Source organism: Apus apus, chromosome 1 (assembly GCF_020740795.1).
Source record: "Apus apus isolate bApuApu2 chromosome 1, bApuApu2.pri.cur, whole genome shotgun sequence".
NCBI classification, from domain to species: domain Eukaryota; kingdom Metazoa; phylum Chordata; class Aves; order Apodiformes; family Apodidae; genus Apus; species Apus apus.
Genome location: NC_067282.1, coordinates 200140640 through 200160874, shown reverse-complemented (window position 1 = coordinate 200160874; position 20235 = coordinate 200140640). Strand labels below are relative to the sequence as shown.

The following is a 20235-nucleotide window of genomic DNA, read 5'->3' as shown; positions in this document are numbered from 1 at the left end:
GGAAATAATGTCATTCTTAGCAAAATTCACACACTTCAAGGAGCTTTCAACTATTTAAGTTTTGCTACTGCCAACACTGCTTCTTCAACTCCACTGAGCTGTGCATGTGCCCATGGATACCTATGGTCTGTTTTCCTAAAGCAGGATAAATTGTGGAACATAATGGGAATTAGAGTTTATTAATGTCTTTAACCTAATTGTTTCAGCATTGTCTGAAAGGAGTTAGCTGTTTGAATATGGAGCTGCCAACTCAATTTATGTGTTGGCCAAACAAAAATATCTCCAACAACTGCTTGAGTTTAAAACCAAAGAAACTAAACAGCCTTTGCCTGTGCTGTTTGCAGAACAAAAATATGCAGCATGAATGAGAAGAACCAGTGGCACATTGAATTGCATATGGCTTTCCAAATGGTCTGCAAAGGACCTGGTTTAGTAATTTTACATGAGACAAAGATAATCCTCAAGCTCCACAGCTGACAGAGGTGAAGGACTATATCTTGTGGTGTGCTGTCACAACGGGGTTGTGCTTGCACACCCCACTAAAAATCCCTTTTTCCATGGAAATTATTATTCATGCACTTTCTGGACTCATAACTCCTTTATCTACAGACTCAAATTTTCAATAGTTTATCTCATCTCTGTTCTAAAATACCATAAATAGGACTCTATGTGTCTGAAGTAAACAAATCATCTAGGCACATATTGCAGCAATGGAAAGACAAACACTTCCTAAGGATTATTTACCTGCTTTTAAGACAGATTATGGAATCGTAAAATGGTTTGGATTGGATGGGACCTTAAAGATCCTGTAGATCGAACCCCCCTGCATGGGCAGGGACACCTCCCACTAGACCAGGTTGCTCAGAGCCACATCCAACCTGCCCTTGAACAGTTACAGGGATGGGGCATCCTCAACTTCCCAGTGTCTCACCACCCTCATAGTGAAGAGATCCTGGCCTCAAGTAGAGCCTTATTGATTCTAGATCAGAAATAATTTGGAAAGTGATTTAGAAGTGGTTGCATGCTGAAGTGACTCCACATGGTGGTCATTTCAGGGCCAGGCTACAAGTCCCTGAATAACAGCTCACTCCAGATTGTGAGATAAGAGTGATACACATGAGGGCACAGCTGGAAGTTCCCTGTAGAACTCCAGTTTTGATGTGAACTCAGGGGTGCTTCGATGAAGACAAGACACAGCCCTTGGTCCACTGGGTAAAACAGAGTTGTAAATGTTCAGTACTTATTTTCTGTTTTCTTCATATTTTGAGGTTTCAATTTGGTTGGTTTCAGTTTGAGTTATAATTGGAAGTATCTAATGGACACTGTTTAACCCAAGATTAACCCAAGGGAAGTATCTAATGGACACTGTTTAACCCAAGATTAACCCAAGCCAGTCCACTGTGACCTGTTATTGTATTCCCAGGCCTCTCCTTAAAGTACTTCCCACCCAAACCCAAAAGTGATTAATCATTGTGGTCTGCTGGGGAGAGTGCACAATATGTTGCAGGCCCAGTACTGAAACAGGATAGATGACTTGTAGTTTACACTAGGGGTGGATGGGTGGATGGTTTTCACTGGGCAAGATATTTCAACAAAACAGAAGCATCAGTGTGGATTTGCCCCAGAATATTAATTTGTTTTTTACTCTCTTTCTCTGTAATGCCACAGGAAAAAATGGCCCCTTAAACACAATAGCCTAGATTCACAAAAATATGGCAAATCAATAAAACCTTGTTTCCTAAAATACCTTCTGTTGGACAGATAGGTTTGGAGGAAACTTACAGAACACAAGACTTGAAAACTACAAAAATAGTCAGTAGATAGGTTTGTCTGCATATCTGAAGAACCTTTGTACACTCTGGTTTCTTCTCCATCTTTGCAGTGCTGTCGAAGGTCATTGGTGTGGACACTGTAACTTCAAGACAGTCAAAAATTACAAATTAGGCGTTAATATAAATGACATAAGTGATTAAGATAAGAGACCCAGATTTTCACTTGTCCCAAGCTCACAGAGCTTCCTTAGCTCTCAAAGACCCATGCACAACTGAAGAGTTTGCATTTATGGCTGTGAAGTTTGCCTCCAGTTCTTGAAATCCTTGGCTTCTTCTCAATATGCAAAGGATTTGAATGAATTGGTTAACTTCCATGTTTTCTTTTTTATCTTGTGTAAGTGAAAGTACTCAAAGGACTTTGTAAAATATAAAGCTCTTTTCTGAAAGCCAGCTTCAGCCAAAAGGTTGGTCAAAAGGGTCACCATGGGGAAAGACTGCCATCCTCCTTTGCTCGTGCATGCAAACAGACACATGGAAGCAACCAGGTGTTGAGTCTATCCTCCTCCCTCCTCCTTCATTCCTCACTGTTGCTTCTCTTTTCCTGTGCCCTGGGAAGATATGGGTAATCTTTTGTAGGAATTTTTCACCTGTGGGTAATGAAGAAGTAGAGGGACACTGACTTACTTGAGAAAGGCTGTGGTATTAGTACATGTCTTTCTATATTGTCATTCTCATTTCTCCCTGATTCTTTCTTGCTCTCTTGCTTTTCTGGTGTTCTTTCCCTGGAGTACATCTGTCACTTTTATTTTATTCTATCCAAGCACAAGCAGAGCTCTTAAACTTACGAGAATCTTCCTTTTTGACATGTCAGACAGCACTTCCAAGATACCACAAAATGAGCAAGTTTTTACTTCTCTCTCCACACCCAGTGGCAATGTGTATATCAGTGAATCTTATAGAGAATTAACCTCCCCAGACTAGGAAAATCTACCTCTCCTTTGCCAAAAACTGCCCCAGGAAACAGAACCAGTGCATGCTGGTGTTATGTTCGTGACTGGGAGGCCACCAGTTCATGCCAGGCTGAGTACTCGGATTGGCTGGAGATCACTGTAAAGGGCAGACAATTTAATGCCAATCACACATGCTAGTTAGATTAGAATACTGATGAGCCCTTTTGAAAGGCCAACTGCATCTTCTTTCGACAAAAATATTAAAATGTCCCCCTTCCCTCCCCTTCCCCCCAGATTCTCCACAAGAATAAATTAAAACTTGGAGGTGTGGTTATAATCACAGAATAATTAGACCCCATGGGATTCGAGACACTCAACTTTTGTTAATGCCCCTGGGTTGTGATTATCTAATAATGATGATGCCTCTGTCATCGCTTAATTATTCTTCCCCTTTAAATGTTCCTTATGCAGTCAGAGCCCACAGAGTGTGCTCATTTCAGACTGAAACACAACTGCAAATTCCTGAGAGCAATGTCACATGGGTGATGTGATTGACTTTACCCACTTCTCCCCCACACCCATGTTTATAATCCTCATTTCATAAGCGCCATCATTACTATACTTGAATCACTCCTCTTTTCCATAAGAACCATTTAATTTGTATGTTTAGGAGAAAGATTTTGGGCCTCTATCTCTTTAAAGTGGCCAGTTATTGTTAGTTCTACATGCAGAGAACAGACCTTAATCGATTGACCTTAACATGCAAGATCAGATCTGGCCAGAATCCCACCTACCACCAGATCATTGGTCCAGATTCCCCACTAGATATGAACCTCCTAAGTTGGGTGCCTTTCTTCTCTATTTAAGAGAGTGTCACAACCAAAATAAGATGTTGTAAATCAGACCAAAGCCAGAAGCTTTGCACAGACTTTGTCCAACACAGCTAAACTTTGGCCAGTGTCTTTAGTCTTTCATTCAGGCCTCCAGGTGTTCATTTTATTTAGATAGTTTCCAAGACATTGCTCCAAACATCACTGGGTTTAGAAAGAAAACAGGGAACAAAGCTTTAATCTGATTATCTTTAAACCCAGTGTTGTCTCTTAGCTTCATTATCCCTCTTGTACTTATAAGGGGACAAAGAAATATTCTGTTTAAACCAGATATTTTGTGTGGTAAACAGATATTTTAAATTTAACTTGCTAAAGTTAAAGATTTCTACTTTGGGCTTAATATTTCTTTCCTTTCGTCCCAAACTCTTCTAAGTTTTTTTGTGTCACTGACTGGGGAGATGGCAAAGTGTTAAAATAATTAATATGTTATTTTCTTACTGCATTTGCTCTCTTTGCATACTTTATTTATATCTTTCCATTCTTCTATAATTTTGTTTGATGTTGCACGTTGCTAAATCTAAAGGAAAATAAGAGGAATCTAAAGTGTCAATGAATTATCCAATGTCAAGACCTCCTTTTGTTAGGTGTAGATCTAGCCCTGGGAATTTTACAGACAAAGTAATTGTGGCAGACCAGAATCAGAAGCACAGCCAAAAGTTAAGTGTCGTGTTCTGTGTCAACCCCTATTCCTGTAAACAGATCCAAGGACAGAAGCCAGTTTTCCCTGTTCAGTTTTCTGTCAACACATCCTCATTCTTAGCTTGCTTTCATTCTGCCTCTGCCTCAGTGTTACCTGACTTGTACTTTTCCACTTCACTATTCTACTTTTCATAGTTTCATAGACCAATTGAGGTTGGAAGGTCCCTCAAGAGGTCTGTAGACCAGCCCTCTGTGGGGTCAGGTGTGAGGTGAGATCAGGTTTCTCTGAACTTGATCCAAATCTTGAAAACCTCCAGGGACAAGTACTGGCAAATCTGGGTAATCCATTCCAGTGTTTGACAATCCTCACAGTACAGACACTTTTACTTACATCTGAACTGAACCTCTCTTGTTTCAATTTACCTCTCATCCTCCCACCATGCATTACTGACTGCTCTGTCTGGCTGATGACATCCCCCAAAGTACTGGGAACCTGTCTTCTCCAGTCTGAACAAGTCCAGGTTGTTACAGGATGAGCACTTCAGCCTCTGACCATCTCATAGGCCTTCCACTGAACTCCCTCCAGCTGATCAATTTTCTCCTTGCAATGAAGAGCCCAAATCTGGATGTAGTGTCTGGATGTAGCACTGAGTAAAGGGGAAAATCACCTGACTCTCCTGGCTCTTTTCCTGTTCCAACAGCCCAGATGCTGTCAGCTTTATTTGCTGCCTGGACATGCTGCAGGCTCTTGGACACCTCCCACGAGGACCCCTCCAGGTCCTTTTCAGCAGACCTTCAGCAGAGCCCATCCATCCCCATCCTGTGTCACTGTCAGGGATTATTCTTTCCCAGGTGCAGGACTGGGCTTCTGTTCTTGTTAAATTTCACAAGGCTCCTATTGGCCAACTCTGCGTCCCTCTGAATGGCAGCCGTTTAGTCAGGAGCAGATTAAGTCAGATCAATTTGATATAGCCCTTGGAATCAGTGAGCTCAGGAAAGCAGCAGAAAAATCAGAAATACACCCAAATTCAGTACAAGAAAGAGGCTTCTGGACTCAGACAACCCCCAATGCAGTTTTTTGACAGGAGTGTCTCCCAAGAGAGAACATGTTTTCTCTGCAACTTCTCATGCTTAAAGTCGTAGAGGTACTGAACCTTAAATTTGTGGGTAATATTGATCCCTGGTGCACTACTCTATTGTCTTAACCAGAGCAAAATAACTACTTTGAACACAGGTATTTAAACTCTCCATTAAGTAAAACAACAAGAACAAAGTTGCGGTTCACAGCTGAGTGGTGTGGTTTGCTTTTTAACATATGCACATCCTCTACAACTGACTAAGCAGGATGTGACCAGAACACAGATAAGAAGGTAGGTGATATGAAAGTAAAGGTTGAGCTTCCTGTTGTGCCGTGCATGTAGTGACAGGCAGTTTGTGGAGGGGAACAGAGAGCTGACTGCAGGAAAGCTGTCAGCAGGGCTGGCACAGGTACTGCTATGAATCTCCATGTGGAAAGCCCCAGCCTAGTTAAGCTGGTCTTGGAGCTGCCCTGAAGCCCTGCAGCACCAGAAAGCTGGTTCTGCTCCAGAAATATTTATTCACATAGATGGGGTGGGTGAAGATCTACAGCAATCCTCCATGCAGGCAAAGAGCTGAAGTTGCCCTTGCTTTTCTTTTCCCATTCTCTCCTTTAGCCGTCCCCTAAAACCAAACTAATGTTTCCAAAAAGAAACTTCACTTAAAATCTTTGAAATGTGTCTTTGATGTTCTTAATACTTTAGTCCTGGACCTGCAGTGCAACTGTGTGTCATTTCCAGACAGTGTGCCAGTGCTGGAAGAGGAGGAAGGGAACAGGACAAGGCAAAGAGGAATGGAGCACAGCCTTTGTATCACCACTCACTAAATGGTGCCAAGTTAGCTTATATAGTATGGAGTTTCCAGGACACTCCTTTTTTTCTGTGGTGTATGATTTTGCTGAAAAGTCATTGGACTTCTTTATAACTTAGACATTTACCAAAAAATTAAGGAAAGAATAGGGTCAACTACACACTGCAAACCATCTCTCTGCTAAATCATAGTGGTACTTGGGTGATTTGAATAGGTAATTTTATTCAGTGCAACACTGAGGAGTGTTTATCTAGTTCTTTGTTTCATCACCAAGTGCTCAGGCAGCCTCCCTGGAACCTCCATTTGACCTCCTCTGTTGGGGAAGAGGATTCATGGTATAAATTGTCCCTGAGGCATGAGAGGGGGGGATTTGGCCAAGGCTGTATTACAGATGAACATGGGTCTGTGGTTTTCTTACTTCAGTACACCTAGAGGCCCTATCAAGGGCACTCCTTGATCTTAGGTGTGGGAAGTAAATAGGTATGACAGAAATATGCCTGTGCCTCTCAGATACGGCTTTCTGAGGGGCAAGCCAGCAACTGGGAAGAAGCACAATAATCCCTGTCTTGCAGCAAAAAGCGTAGTGAATGTTTTATGCAGGTCAGCACAAGAAGTTTGAGGCAGAAGTGAGGCATCAATAGGACCTGATAGTTCAGCTCATCCTGCATGCTCTTGTGCAAGGCCATCCTGCCTGTAGGACTGATACCCTAACGCTGTGTGAGTCCCTGCCACCTGGTTCCTTGCTCTGACAAAGTGTGCTTTGCAGAAAAGTGCATGTTCTCTGCAGATTAACTCAGAATCCAGCATCCAGCAATTCCCAGAGCCCAAGATCAGACTGAGGTGCTTACATTCAAACTCCTGGGCTTGCATGGTTTGGCCCTGGTTCTGTGTGAGGGTTAAAACGGATCCCTTGCTTTCTTGTAACGATGTGTGGCCAACAGGAAGGGCAGAATCTATCCCGCAACAAGTTTCCTACCTGAATGATCTCTGCCTGTGTTGAGTTCACCATCTCCATCCATGGACACAGGGGCACTTCCAGAGAGCAATTCGGTCCATACTGAGATAGAAATCTAAAGTCAGGGTGTTTGAGTTGGAAGTCTTTAAACCTCGGAGGCACTCCAAAAGAACAGTTTTGACTAGACTAGCTTAGACTAACAATAAGGCTGCCAAAGGTGGGGAAATTAATCCCATCCACAGTGTGCACAGCAAAGCCAAAGAAATATTTACACATCATTGCCTTTCCTAGATTTTGTTATCCTCAATCTAGTTTTCGAGCTGTGGTAACTCCAAATGATGTAAATCATCATGACTCTGTGGACATAAGCTAGCCAAAAGAATGGCCAAAAGTTTCTGTGCTAATACTGGCTGTTTTTCTAGGTTGGCATAGGTTTTGTGAATTGTGTTGAAATGTTATTTAAATTAAAAGGGAAATGGCTCATAGCTAGTGTAGATTTCTGTTAAAAAAAATCTCTGACCTAAAAGGTGCTTTTATAGGCAGAAATAAAAGCATTGAGGGGAATAGTTGAAAATTCCAGCTCCTTCCAGCTTTAAAAATCTCTGTGAATGCAATATTGCTAGTTAAACACAAATTTCTGTACTGTGGAGAGCATCCACTCCAGTGAAAATGTGTCTTCTCTATCAAAGTGAGCTCTGTTAAAATATATATATTAACCAAAGACCAAAACTGATAACTAAAATTTCATCACTTAGATGGAGGAAGCACAGTAAGATTGAATGACTGGGGCTAGGAGCAATTTGGGAGAAGAAACAGTAGGGTCTCTAATAGTAAAATAAACATTTTTAACCTCACTTTTCATGGCTGAAGATGCTAAAGTGTTCTGTAAAGTCTCTGTATGTGGCCTGGATGGAGAATGCAACAGGTGACCAGCACACAGTGTACCTACAGGAAAGAGAGCAGATTTTTCTGCAGGTTACAGAACAAGTTCTTATTACTTCAAGTCTAGACTGAACTCTTTATCCAATGTTGTGATATTATTTTAACGTCTTAATAGATTTTTAAGGTCATTGGGGAATATGGTGAACATTTTGTCTGAACTCTTGTAACAGCAGCCAAAGGATTCAACCCTGTAACTCCTGCCAACAGTCTCTGATTGAGCAACAGCCTCTTTGAGAGAGTCATCAGCTTACTCCAATGATGCTAGAGAGGGAAAAGTTCCTTTGAGTAGACAAAATCTTATCTATCATGTTCTGATGTTTATCCAGGGCTTAACATTGTGAAGGAATGATCAGTGCAGCTGGTAAGAGGCAGTTCTGTTCTTCACCAACTATTGTATATTCAGTCCAGCATTCATCAGACCAAAGCTCCAGTCTGCTGAATCTCTCCCCCAGCTTCAGTATTAGCTAACTCACTTAATACTGCCCCAGAAGTGTACTGAGTCCCTGACATATACAGGTGTCAAGGAGGCAAGAATAAAATTCTGAGTATACAGAGAAAAATAATACACCAACTATTGTGGATAGAGGATGTGCCATGCAGAGTGACACCAGAATCCCAAGTAATTTGCACTTTTTTTGTGTGTTTTTATTTTCCTCACTGCTGTACCAAATGCTGCTGCACTGGTAGCACAGAGAGAGCAATTCCTAGTGGCACTACAACCCCGTACATCAAGCTAAGTACCTGGAGACAGATGCCTACTGTTTATTAAGCAGCTCTATGAAGTGATTCAATTCAGGGCAGCAATGTTCTGGTGTGGAGGATGGAGGGAGTTGAGAAATGTTTTCTTCTCATTTATTTGGTGGCAGGGGAACCTGGTAAAAACCAATTTACAAATTCGGTAGGTATCCAATCTATTTTTGTCATCTGGACAGCTAAAAGCCATAAATATAGAATAACACTATTCCGACAGTGAATTATACTTCCTTTGCCATTACTCTCAGCAGTTGTGGAGCCCAAGAGCTTTGCTGACACGAGAGAGTTATACAGGTTCCCCTAAAGTAGTGCAGTCATCTACCGTTACCACAAGGCATGTGATTTTTCTTTTTCCCCTTTGGTTCAGTATATGTTCCAAGATTTGAGTGGAAAGAAACTAGGGAAAAAGGACACCAGAAGTCTATGTCTTTAGGTGGATTTCAGCATATTCTGGGTGCACACGAGGTAAAAACTTTCAACTGGCCTAAGCCTCCTCCCACATCTTGTGGGACCTTCTTTTGTTTCAACTCGCTTGAATTTTTTGGGGGACAAGGAATAGCATTGTTTCAGCTGTTGGTTTTATCCAGCATTCTGTGAGCATTTTTCACCTCTCAATATCTCGGACTTTTTATGGTCCCTTTATAATAGTATTTTAGCTCATCAGTGTCTTTGTCTTCATTCCATATGTGCAGGTCTCAGTCAAAGAGACGGTGAGAACTGGTGTGGAGTCTCTCAGGAAACTTCATCCAGCAAGGTGCTGGATCTGTCCTTTACAAGGGCTCCAATAAAAGGAGCTCCCTTAATTTCTGTTCACCCCATGTTCACTAAGATAATGGAAACCATACCATTTCTTCAGTTTATTTCTCCTTAAGTAAATAATAATCCAAAGAGGAAAAACCATTGTCCAAGCAGAGCTGTGAGACAGATCACTGCTAAGCAGAAGAAGCAGCCAGAACAACAAAATGCTGATTATATGCCAAGCCATTATTTAGTCAAACTAGATAATAATGCATTGCAACTTCAAATGGAAGAATCACTGAGGCACCTCCTCTGTGTTTGATGGAACAGAGAAAATGAATACGAATAAAAGAAGAAAAGAGACAGTGGCCTCATACTGGCCATCCCTGGTGCATGTGTTTGAGCAGAGAGAATATGATAAGAGCCAGCAAAACACACACACTGTGCAAGAGGGAAGGATTTAATCGGGGTTTTTTGCCTTCTCCAACAGATGTGTTGACAATCCGTAAGCATGTGGCTCTCATTCACAGGAGTTATTTGCCCCCAAGAGCTTTAATGTAATTTTCAGGCAGCTTCCTAGCCCCATTTCTCTCATTTCTTAAATATATGTGTTTCCTCAAGAGAAAAGGGTAATAATCCTCTGAAACAGAAATGGATGGAATTCAGCCCAGTCAAAACCAATCAGATCCTTCAGATCTGGGGTTTATATACTTCATTTAAATGATCTGCTAATGAACATGAGCAGAAACACGGAGCAGTGTTGGTCATAGGGAATTCATTGGCATTAATTCCCTTTGATTTTTTCCTTCCTTCTCTGTTGGTGCCCACATTATCTGACAAAAGGGGTTTTTTACTTGTTTGTTTTAATTACTGTTTTTTTTAATCAGAGACATTATTGGCTTCTTATTGCTTTGTGCAGAGAGATTGAATAATCAAAGCTGCTTCTATCTGCAGCATATAAAATTATTCAAGTTAACCTTGCAGATGCTGGGTAAGTCTGGAAATCTCTCCTCACCCACACCAGAAGAGTCATTTGTTCTTTGAGGCCTCATGAGCGTGAAGCCTTGTCTTTGGTGGTTCTTAAGGTTGTATAGGTGGGTTTACTTGTAGGATAGAGCTTTAAGGTTTGCTCACAGAGTGGAAAAGTTTCCTCCTTCTCTCCTTACTGGATCCTGCCAGCTGTAGAGACTTTGCATCCTCGGGGGTTTGCTGAGTAATCTGATGTGCTTGAGAGCTCGAAAGAGCATCAAGATAAATGTGTTCTTAGCCATTTTGCATCTAGGTGTTGAATAGCAGGAAAAAAGCAATGGGATGAACATGATGTTCTGGTAAATCATCAACAAAATTCTGACATTAAATGTTCACTTTTCAGAAGATAATGCAGCTTTTTAAAGGAAAAGGAAGAAAATCTCTATGATTGATGCACTAAAGTAGGACTCAGGGGACAAGCTAAAAACCTAATTGCTTCTATAGCTTTTATGAGTGTGATTCATCTGGTATAACTTTACCTACCTGCAAGTGAAGTGTTTAATCTACAGTGGTTATTCAGGGCCCTTCTGTGAAACACACCTTTCTAGTTCCTCCAACCTGTCCTAAATGGTAGCTCTTTCTAAGGTGTTTCATTACTTTCCTGTGAAGAGAATGAGTCTCTTTCTCTTCCTAAGCTTGTAGCTTAGACAGATTCATCTAATCCACCTTCCTCATTCCCTTGGTATTGTAGCAGCAAGGACCTTTCTTCCGCCTTATACTCAGCTTCCCCTCTAGCATAGCCTTTGGGGATGCATATAGTGTTATTTATGGAGTGCATATACATGACTAGTTATGTACAAAGGCTGGGCTGAAAGCCTTGCAATGCAAAGGACAGTAGTTACATTTTGTATTTGGCTGGTCATTCTTCTGTTTGTAAACTTCAAGGGTTTAAATTGTGTTCATACAGTGTCCAAGAGGAGAGCCATGGTGGCATGTCTCAGAATGAAAAAATATTTAATAATTAAATCATTAAAATTTCTCTTATAACACTTGGGACCCAGAGCAGAAAGCTGTTGTGTGACAAAATTCCAATGAGTAATTCTATTTATTTAATTTATTTCAATGATAGATTTTCAGATGTGGCACAATCTCAACAGCTTGGTTAGCTGATCGGCCTGGGGTGCTAGGCTGACTGACAAACATCTGAGGAAAGTGACTGATTCCATGCTTACTGTTTCTGTATTATGTTTGCAAATAATAGGATCAAGCTGTATTTTGTGATCCAGTCTTTGCAGTTCAAGGCTTATCAAAACTTTCCATGAACAAACACACTAGTAATATCTTGAACAAGGTTGGTCTATTGGTCTCATTTTCTTTTTCTTGCAAGTAGCCCTCTTGTTTCACTCAGCATTACTGTAAGCTGCTTTGCAATCAACTAAAATAAGCAAAATACAGCCTTATTTTTGCCTCATTTTTTTTTTCTCTTTTCAGTGGCTGCATCAACTGCTAATTCCACAGCTGGTGCGGCCATGAATTCTTTGACTTCTCTGGGTACTCTCCAAGGATTGGCTGGAGCCACTGTTGGACTGAATAATATTAATGCACTAGCAGGTACCGTAAACAGTGAGTATTTATTGCTGTGGTGGACAGCCTTCCCCAATAATCATGACACAAAACTGTCAATTGTAAAGCAATTATATGATTCTTTTTAATCTGTATACAAAAAAGGGGGTCAAGTTGATCTAGTTCCATTCCTGATGCATATGCAGTTCTGGAGTCTTCTAGTTTCACACAGTTTGCTCTGCAAAGTGAAGTCCCTTGGGTCCCTGCACAAATGCTCCTTTTCTTGCAGGGCATATGGAAGTTAAAAGAAGTGTCACCAGGGATTTGGGTCATCTAGTTTATAGGAGAGGCTCCTTTTTCATTTCAGGAGTCTGACAACAGGTATATCACCCCAATGTACAAAACCTCACTTGGAAATGTAGTGATAAGAAAGGTGTTTGCCACAGAAGCAGTCCTTTTATAATGTCTGTAGGAATTATTAAATTTACTTGAGAGCAACATACTTTAAAAATGAAGGCAAGTTTTGGCTTTTAATTGGCAAGTACAAGAGAATGATGCAGTCAGTCACTTGTAATACCAGAGCATGCACATCTATCCTATGACATCATAAACCCTGGCATCTCCAGCTAAGTAGATGCTGGTAGTTGTTAGAATGTTCTTCCTTGTTCCTAGCCTTGGTCAAGATTTTCCTGAAGAAGAAGGCTTTTTTTGTGTTATTGTTTCTGATATGATGACTTCACCTTTGCCTGCAATGGAAGAGATTGGTCCAGCTGCATTTTCCCCCTCCCTTTTTTTTAGCTGCTGTTGCTCCTTGCATTTCTTTTTGCAATGCAAGGAATTTATTTGGTCATTGCCAGTCCATGATCCATCATAATGTACCCCAGGAATGGATGTCCTCCTCAGTATCTCTTGCTCACTCTGATGCTCTGCATGATGTCCTTTTGTCACTGTTACTTGGCTGCTCACTCAATCCTTTTGTTCTGTGATCTCTGGTTGTCAGTGTTGGGAGTTGGGAAGGAAGGGGGCTAATGGATGTCCATGTAGCAATGTTGAGTGGTTGCATGGGGTCTCGTAAAAAACAGGTCTTGCTTCTGGCAAGGACATACGTATTTCACACAAACAACCTCATAGTAAATATGACTGAAGAACAACTTAATAAAAGTAAGTATTGGGCTGATGTTAGTTCCCTTTCTTATTATTATATTAGCCTTAAAGCAAGGCACTGAGAATAGCATGTGTGAAAAACGAACTTGCTTCCTCTCATGAGCTCTCTTGCCAAGAGAGCAACCTTGTCCTAAGTAAGAAATCATTAGATGTGCTTTCCCAATAAACAGTCATTGTGCTTTACTTGGTTTATAAGAAGTAAAAGTATCAAGAGCAGAGTATGGCATCCCACTCCTTCCCTCCCACAAGTACTAAGACCCCAGGCACACTGAAGCACTCCAAGATAATGTCCCTTTCATCAAGACCAAGCAAGAATGAGTCACCTCTGAGCTCTTGACTTTGCGTGGGAACCATTCTGTTGCACTCCTTTTAACTCTTCTTGCTAGGCTACAAGCAAAGAATTTACATTTTCTCACTAAGTATTTTGAGGTGATGTGTGTGCAAACTTATCTGCATGTGTCATTTGAAGTATTAATGACGTATTCACAACCTAGTACCAATTTTCAGCTTGTTATAAGCCACCATTACTTCCATGGACTTGTACCAACAGTGGCTTTAGTCCCAAATCTTCTTCATGGATGTTTTTGTGGACACAGGGAGTGTATGTGCCTACAATATCTGTTTGTGTATAGCACTTACAAAATGTATGTCCATATGTCTGTCTTTGTGTATACATATGTGAGAGACATCTAAAAAGGGGAAATTGCTTCCCTACAACATAACACAATGTTGTGGCACTGTTTCTGTCAAAAGGGTGACACTGTTTATTAATTTCAGGTGCTTGTGATGCTAATGAAAGCGAAGCATTATTCAAGTTATAACAACATCCCCTGCCTATTTTAATGATGAGCCAGTGCATTTCCTAGTGACCATGTCTGATCCAGTTGTTCATGCTCAAACCTGGCTAGGAGTTTGCCTTCAGGAAACCTCACACTGAATGACTCTGATGTTTCACGTTATGCTGTGGTGACAAGCACTCCAGTAAAAAACATTCAGACATCATTTGGTCATGGTTCCAAAGTAACTGTGATGAACTTGGAATTGAGTTCCATGCTTTTCACTGGGGAATTACAAAGAGTGATCCAAAGCACAAGCCAGCCAAAGATTAACCCAAAAATGAATCAGAAAGTGGCACCAGGCTTGGGCATTGATGTACATAGAGGTGTTGGAGGAGGTGCTCTTCTGTTGAAGCAATTTCCTGCTCTGTATGTGAGAATCACAGGGAGAATGTCTTCCAAGCTGAGCTCACTAGACTTTTATCTGTTTTCTGCTGTTTTCTGGATCCTCTCTGGGTCCATGAAAAAGAAGCTGGGTTGTGGAGGTGGATAATGTAGAGACAAGCATTTTAGAAAGATGTCTGGAAGCCTTAAAATTAAAGAAAGTGGAGTATGGTAAGTTTAACTGTCTTTGAGGGTTTGGCAACAGTTGTATGTGAGGATTCACCCAGTCTTCCCTCCTTTGTGCTCGAAGCATCTAAAACATTAAATGACAAACACATTAGACTGTCTCCTTTGGGCACATAAATTTAAATTATGTAACTAGCAAAAAGAATTATGTATAATGAGGAAAAAATTATAAAGAGGAGAGGAAGAAATTCTTCACAATTAAGAAAGAATTAAAGATTCTGGACAGCTATGGCACAATATTTTTGCGTGAACCCAAGACAGTCACTTAGCCTTTCTGCCCCCATATTTACATCTGTAAAATGGAGATAAAACTACTCATGACAGATTTGAAGGTTCTTGGAAAGCACTTTAAGAGACCTTTGGGCTTGCCAAGCATTGTCACTTCTGTATAATGTAGAATAACTCAAAAAAGTAGAAGACTGGAGATGAAAGACTCTATAAGGTTATTTCACAAAAGTGAGGAAGAGACCAGAGTTCAATAGCAGACTGAGGTGCACTGGTAGAGATAATAAAGAGATGGCAGAGATGTATAAGTGCAGCTGGACCTTGCAGATTTCATAAAAATGTAAAAAGGGAGAATAGAAAAAAATTTGGAGAGCTTTCTGCAGGTCTGTTTTGCTCAGGAGGGAAGAGTATTCAGACACGTGTGCTGCAGTAGCAGCAGCCGTGCCCTGCCCAGAAGCAGCACAGTGAGCTGGGACTGTCTGGATGTTTTCTAATCTGAAATCATTTGGTGGGAAGGGGCTATTGATTTTAGGTGAAAGAAGGGGGAGGATGCTTCCCACTGCAACACAAAGCATGTTTATCTAATAGGCTGATGACTCAACAAAAGATAACATGTTTTCCTAATGCTTCCTCTATTACCAAGTAATTTCAACACTATAATAAAAGGAAAGATACAAGCTGTTTTATCAGGAGCTTTTACTTTAACCAGTGCTTTAACACACATGAAAGCACTGACACAAACATAAATACAAAAATATCAGAGCAGATTAAGGTTAGGCTCAGGATATAATAATAATAACAATAATAACAGTAATAATGTTATAATTTTCTGAATCCACATTTTCCAAATGTCCTGTCTTTTAGATAAGAGATGCTTCAAAAGCTATCTTGGTTTCGAAGTTTCTGTTTTATACCAAACACCTGGCTGGCTGGTGCTCTGACAGAGGTTTTTGTTCACAGTACTGGCAGTCAGTACCTCTTCTCTGGATGCAGCAATGCTCTGAAGTGGGGTGGAGGGGAGAGACATTTTATTAAGGAAAGGCTAAGAATATCACATCTCTGTCAAGTGTTTAGTCACACAAATTGTAGTAATATCAGAAGGTATAATTTATGCAGAACAATTCTCTTAATTGGTAGAGTCTCTGGTGGAGCCAGAAAGGTGCCACTTGAGCAATTGTCCTGATTATCAGAGACTCATAGGAATACACTTTTTGAATCTACATAAGAAATGGAAGAAAACTAGTAGGTCAGCATCTTTCTCCTCCTCTGTCAATGGAGAATAATTCCCTGCTGTATTTTTTTCTCTCTCTGAATTACTCATGTGATAAGGCTTATGCCACTTTCCTTGAAGATTGGTTCCCAGTCTAATAGAATTCATTGTTAATTCACTATGAAGTGTCCTGTGCTTAATTTCCTCACTTTTCTCCAATAATCATATAACCCCTTATTATTTCTCTTCAATGTTGCTTCCTTTTTGGATCTTAATACAGCTCCACTAGTCACGTCTTCACCCACCATTTTGCCAACCAAAACACTTCACAATCAATGTCTAAGAAATTATATCTGGTGGTTCTGGGTGCCTCATTTTTCTGGTGACTGATCTACTGTACTTTGAGGGGCCTGTTTAAGCCCTTTTACATCATTTGTGAGCAGCTCACCTAAAAACTAGGGAGCATGAGATAGCTACTTGTGCAGAAAATGTGGTTTAGCTCTCAGTCCTGATGAGTGCTACTCCTGCAGTTGGCACAAGTCAGAGGTGTGGGCAATGAGCAGGTTTCTGAGCTCTGCCACCCCTTCAACTGCCAAAGAGACTGTAGCTCTAACAAGATAAATTTAGTCTTTCTGGAATTTCTGATAGCTCCTCACACTGTTAACTTCACCATGGCTTATTTAGGAGCCATAATGATGAGTAGAAGAAAGGGAGAGAGGCTGTAGCCCAAGAATTTGTCCACCAAGTTATAAGAGTAAAACTTCTTTTGCAGACCACACCGTTTGCACGGATGAGGGATGGTATTTCCTGCACACCTAGCAATCCAGTCTGAAATTTCCTTGCTGGTAGTCATCCCAGTTAAATTAATCTGATATTTATCGGGATATAGAATCACTTTACAGAAAAAAAAAAAAAAAAAAAAAAAAAACACCAAAAAAAAAAACAACAAAAAAACTTCTTCTTCCAGTGAGAAGTAAAGCATTGCTAGAACCAAACGCTTTTGTTTCTTCGTGAAAGATGCGTGGTCTGGATGAAGCACTGTTAGTCACTCCAGGTGTGCTGCTGTTCACCTCTTCTGGAGTAAATGGAGTTAACTGGAGGAGGGTGGAAGCACAGGGCGTTGCAGTTGTCCTTTCTACTGCAAACCTGAGGGATGAAGCCCATGATTGTACAGGGGGTTATTTCAAAATGCTCTTCATCAGGGTTCTCTGCTAACTGTATAAGCAAAGCACTCCTGATATGGTGTGGTCATGTCCTCTTGATAAAGACCAGAGTCAGAAAGAGTTGTTTTCCTCACAGTCTGCTTCTTCCCGGTGGCCAGGTCAAATGGGTCCCGCTCTGCAGGCTTCAGAAGCTCTGGCAGAAGCACGAATGTGGAGGAGTGAGGGCAGAGAGGTCTTCAGGAGCACCAAGCTGTAGTACTTGCCAGTAGCAGGCTGCATGCGAGTCCGTTTGACTGTGCAACCCTTGTGCTGAAGTGATCCTGGCGCCAAAGTCGTGTTTCTTTGTTTCCAGTCCCATTTGGTGAAAGCGCCGAGCTGCATGCCCTGCCGTCGTTGTCAGTGTCATATAATACCAACGACTTTCGGAAAGCACTAATGAACAAGTGCAATTTCTTTTCTCTATTGTTGGGTTTTTTGTAAAGTTGCTCAAATGCTCTCAGGTATGGCGGCCCTGAACGGAGGACTCGGCGCAACAGGCCTGACGAACGGTACGGCCGGCACAATGGACGCGCTCACCCAGGCCTACTCAGGGATCCAGCAGTACGCGGCGGCCGCGCTGCCCACCCTGTACAGCCAGAGCTTGTTGCAGCAGCAGAGCGCTGCGGGCAGCCAGAAGGAAGGTAAGTGCCCCCCAGCCGGCCCCGCGCTGCCAGACGGGAGCGCTGTCCTGGCTCCTGTTCTCCGCAGGGGCTTAACGAAGCACCTCTAGTGGCCTGATTTCTGATTCCGTTTTGCTCCTGTTTAGTGTTGTTACTTTCTTTAAAGATCGTCTAGTCCCAAGCCCCTTGCATCAGCAGGAATGCCTCCCACTACACCAGGCAGGTCCAAACCACACCCGCAACTTCCCTGGGACAGGTGAGCCAGTGTCTCACCACCCTCACAGGGAAAAATTTCTTCCTAATCATAGCATCATAGAATCATCAAATGGTTTGGATTGGAAAGGACCTTAAAAATTATCTAGTTCCAACCCCCTTCTCGGGCAGGGACACCTCCTGCTGGATCAGGTTGCTCCTACCCTGGCCTTGAACGCTTCCAGGGAGGTGGCATCCACAACTTCCCTGGGCAACCTGTTCCACTGTCTCACCACCCTTCACAGTAAAGAATTTCTTCCTAATGTCTAACCTAAATCTACCCTCTTCCAGTTTAAAGACTTTCCCCCTCATCCTGTCGCTCCATGCCCTTGTCACAAGTCCCTCCCCAGCTTTCCTGTAGCCCCTCCAGGTACTGGAAGTGTAAGGTCTCCCTGGAACCTTCTCTTCTCAAGGCTGAACAACCCTGACTCTCTCAGCCTGCCTCCCTAGCAGAGGTGCTCCAGCCCTCCAATCATCCTTTCTCATATAAAAGGATTTACCACATAAAAAGGCACTTGTAACAAAAATCATCCCTTTACGGGTGTCATTCTCTCCTCTGGTTTCACATTTTCTGTAATTATGGAGTTAATCTGATGAGGTTTAAGGTTTTGAGCTCGTGACGAGACCTGTCTTCACTTTGAGGGGTTCTTTGCTTAATTGTGGGTCTTACCGGGAAGTAACCAAGGGAATGATTGCCCCCTCTCCCCGCCCCAACTGCAAATAGACCTCAGGAAGTTACTGCTAAGAATAAATGAATACTAATTACAAGATGTTTAGGAAAATGAGGTTACCCTTTTCCTCTCTTCCATTCCCCTGCACACTTCCCAGACATTTGGGGGGTTTGTTTCTGCTTTCTCTTCTCTCGTCCCAATTTCCAGCTAATTCTAGAAGGACAGGAAAATATTGCATGCTTTCCACGATTGTATCTGTGTTGTCACAAGTGTTCTTGCCAGGGCTAAGTTTTGCAAATAAACCTAGTGAAATATCCTCAAGAGAAATTTTTTTATTCTCAGTTGAAATAGTTATCTTGTGCTGTTTTGGGATGTGTTTCCTAAGAAGACAAATTTGACATTGCCTGAGCTGGCTGACTAATTCCAGGGACGCTGGAATTACAGTGTATATTTTCTCTGAATTCCTTGCTTCGTTTACTGCTAACAGCTTGGATTATTTCAAATGAAAGGATTTTTTTTAATCAACTCTTTTTTCCTCATTTTTGTGGGGTTTTTTTCATTTTTCATCTCACTTCTGTCAGTGACAAGAGACTGTTTGACACCAGAAATAAATTTTTTGTTTGGTGTAATTGTAAACTACATAGTGGAGCACAATTTGATTTTTTTCTATTTTTTTGTCTCTTTGTAAACATTCATATCAAGTGCAGGTTAATTTTTGTTATTGTGAATTGTCAGAGTCTCTTTTAAAATATAGAGTTTTTATAATATGTCTTGTTTCTGTTGACAAGGGATTAAGTTAAAGTGAGTAAATTCCATCACTGAATACTGACAATTTTTTGTTGTATCTTAACATGATTTCTGATGATGGAATAGTGAAGAGTGGGGAGTGGTTGAGGATAAACAAATACCAGAGAAAAATCCTATATGAATATTAAATGCTAAAGCACAGTGAACTGCTTCACACATATGCTCTGAACTATTCTTTAATAAGCTTTTTCTAGCTGTTTTAAGAAATATTATTTCCTGGAAGGAGAAAGTTCCAGGAACTCATTTCAGGTGGCAAAGTTTTTCCCTCTTTTTTTTTTGTCACCCCAAAAAAAACAGTTTTCTTTTTAATAGCATTTTTATTGTAATCCATTTGTCCTCTCTCATGAGCAAACTTTGCAGCCTTTTCCTTCAGGCTGAGGGAGAGCAAGCCAGACTGGTCCTCCTGCTATGAGAGAGGTGAGGCATTGTGACGCTTGTGGAAGGTACTCCATAAATCTTATGTGCACTTTCCTCTTCCTCTCCAGAAAACCAAGGACATCGCATCTGAGGCATACTTATGTTCCATTAAGCAAGGGAATACTTAAAAAGGTTACTCTAGACAAGTTTTTACGAAAATTATTTGTTCTCTTCACGTATCACTTAACACTCCTGGTGTCTGC

The 20235-nt window shown here is 41.3% G+C and overlaps 1 protein-coding gene across 8 annotated transcripts in view; it reads left to right on the top strand.

Moving 5' to 3' along the window:
• Positions 1-20235, top strand: part of CELF2 (CUGBP Elav-like family member 2) — a 377540-nt gene that overhangs the window by 345311 nt on the left and 11994 nt on the right. For 6 of the 8 annotated variants that reach the window (XM_051635638.1, XM_051635617.1, XM_051635609.1 and 3 more), the window contains 2 exons: positions 11987-12118; positions 17727-17906. In XM_051635638.1, coding sequence (XP_051491598.1) covers positions 11987-12118; positions 17727-17906 — 312 coding nt within the window. The remainder of the gene's footprint in view (positions 1-11986; positions 12119-17726; positions 17907-20235) is intronic. The other 2 variants (XM_051635627.1, XM_051635653.1) reach the window with 1 other exon arrangement.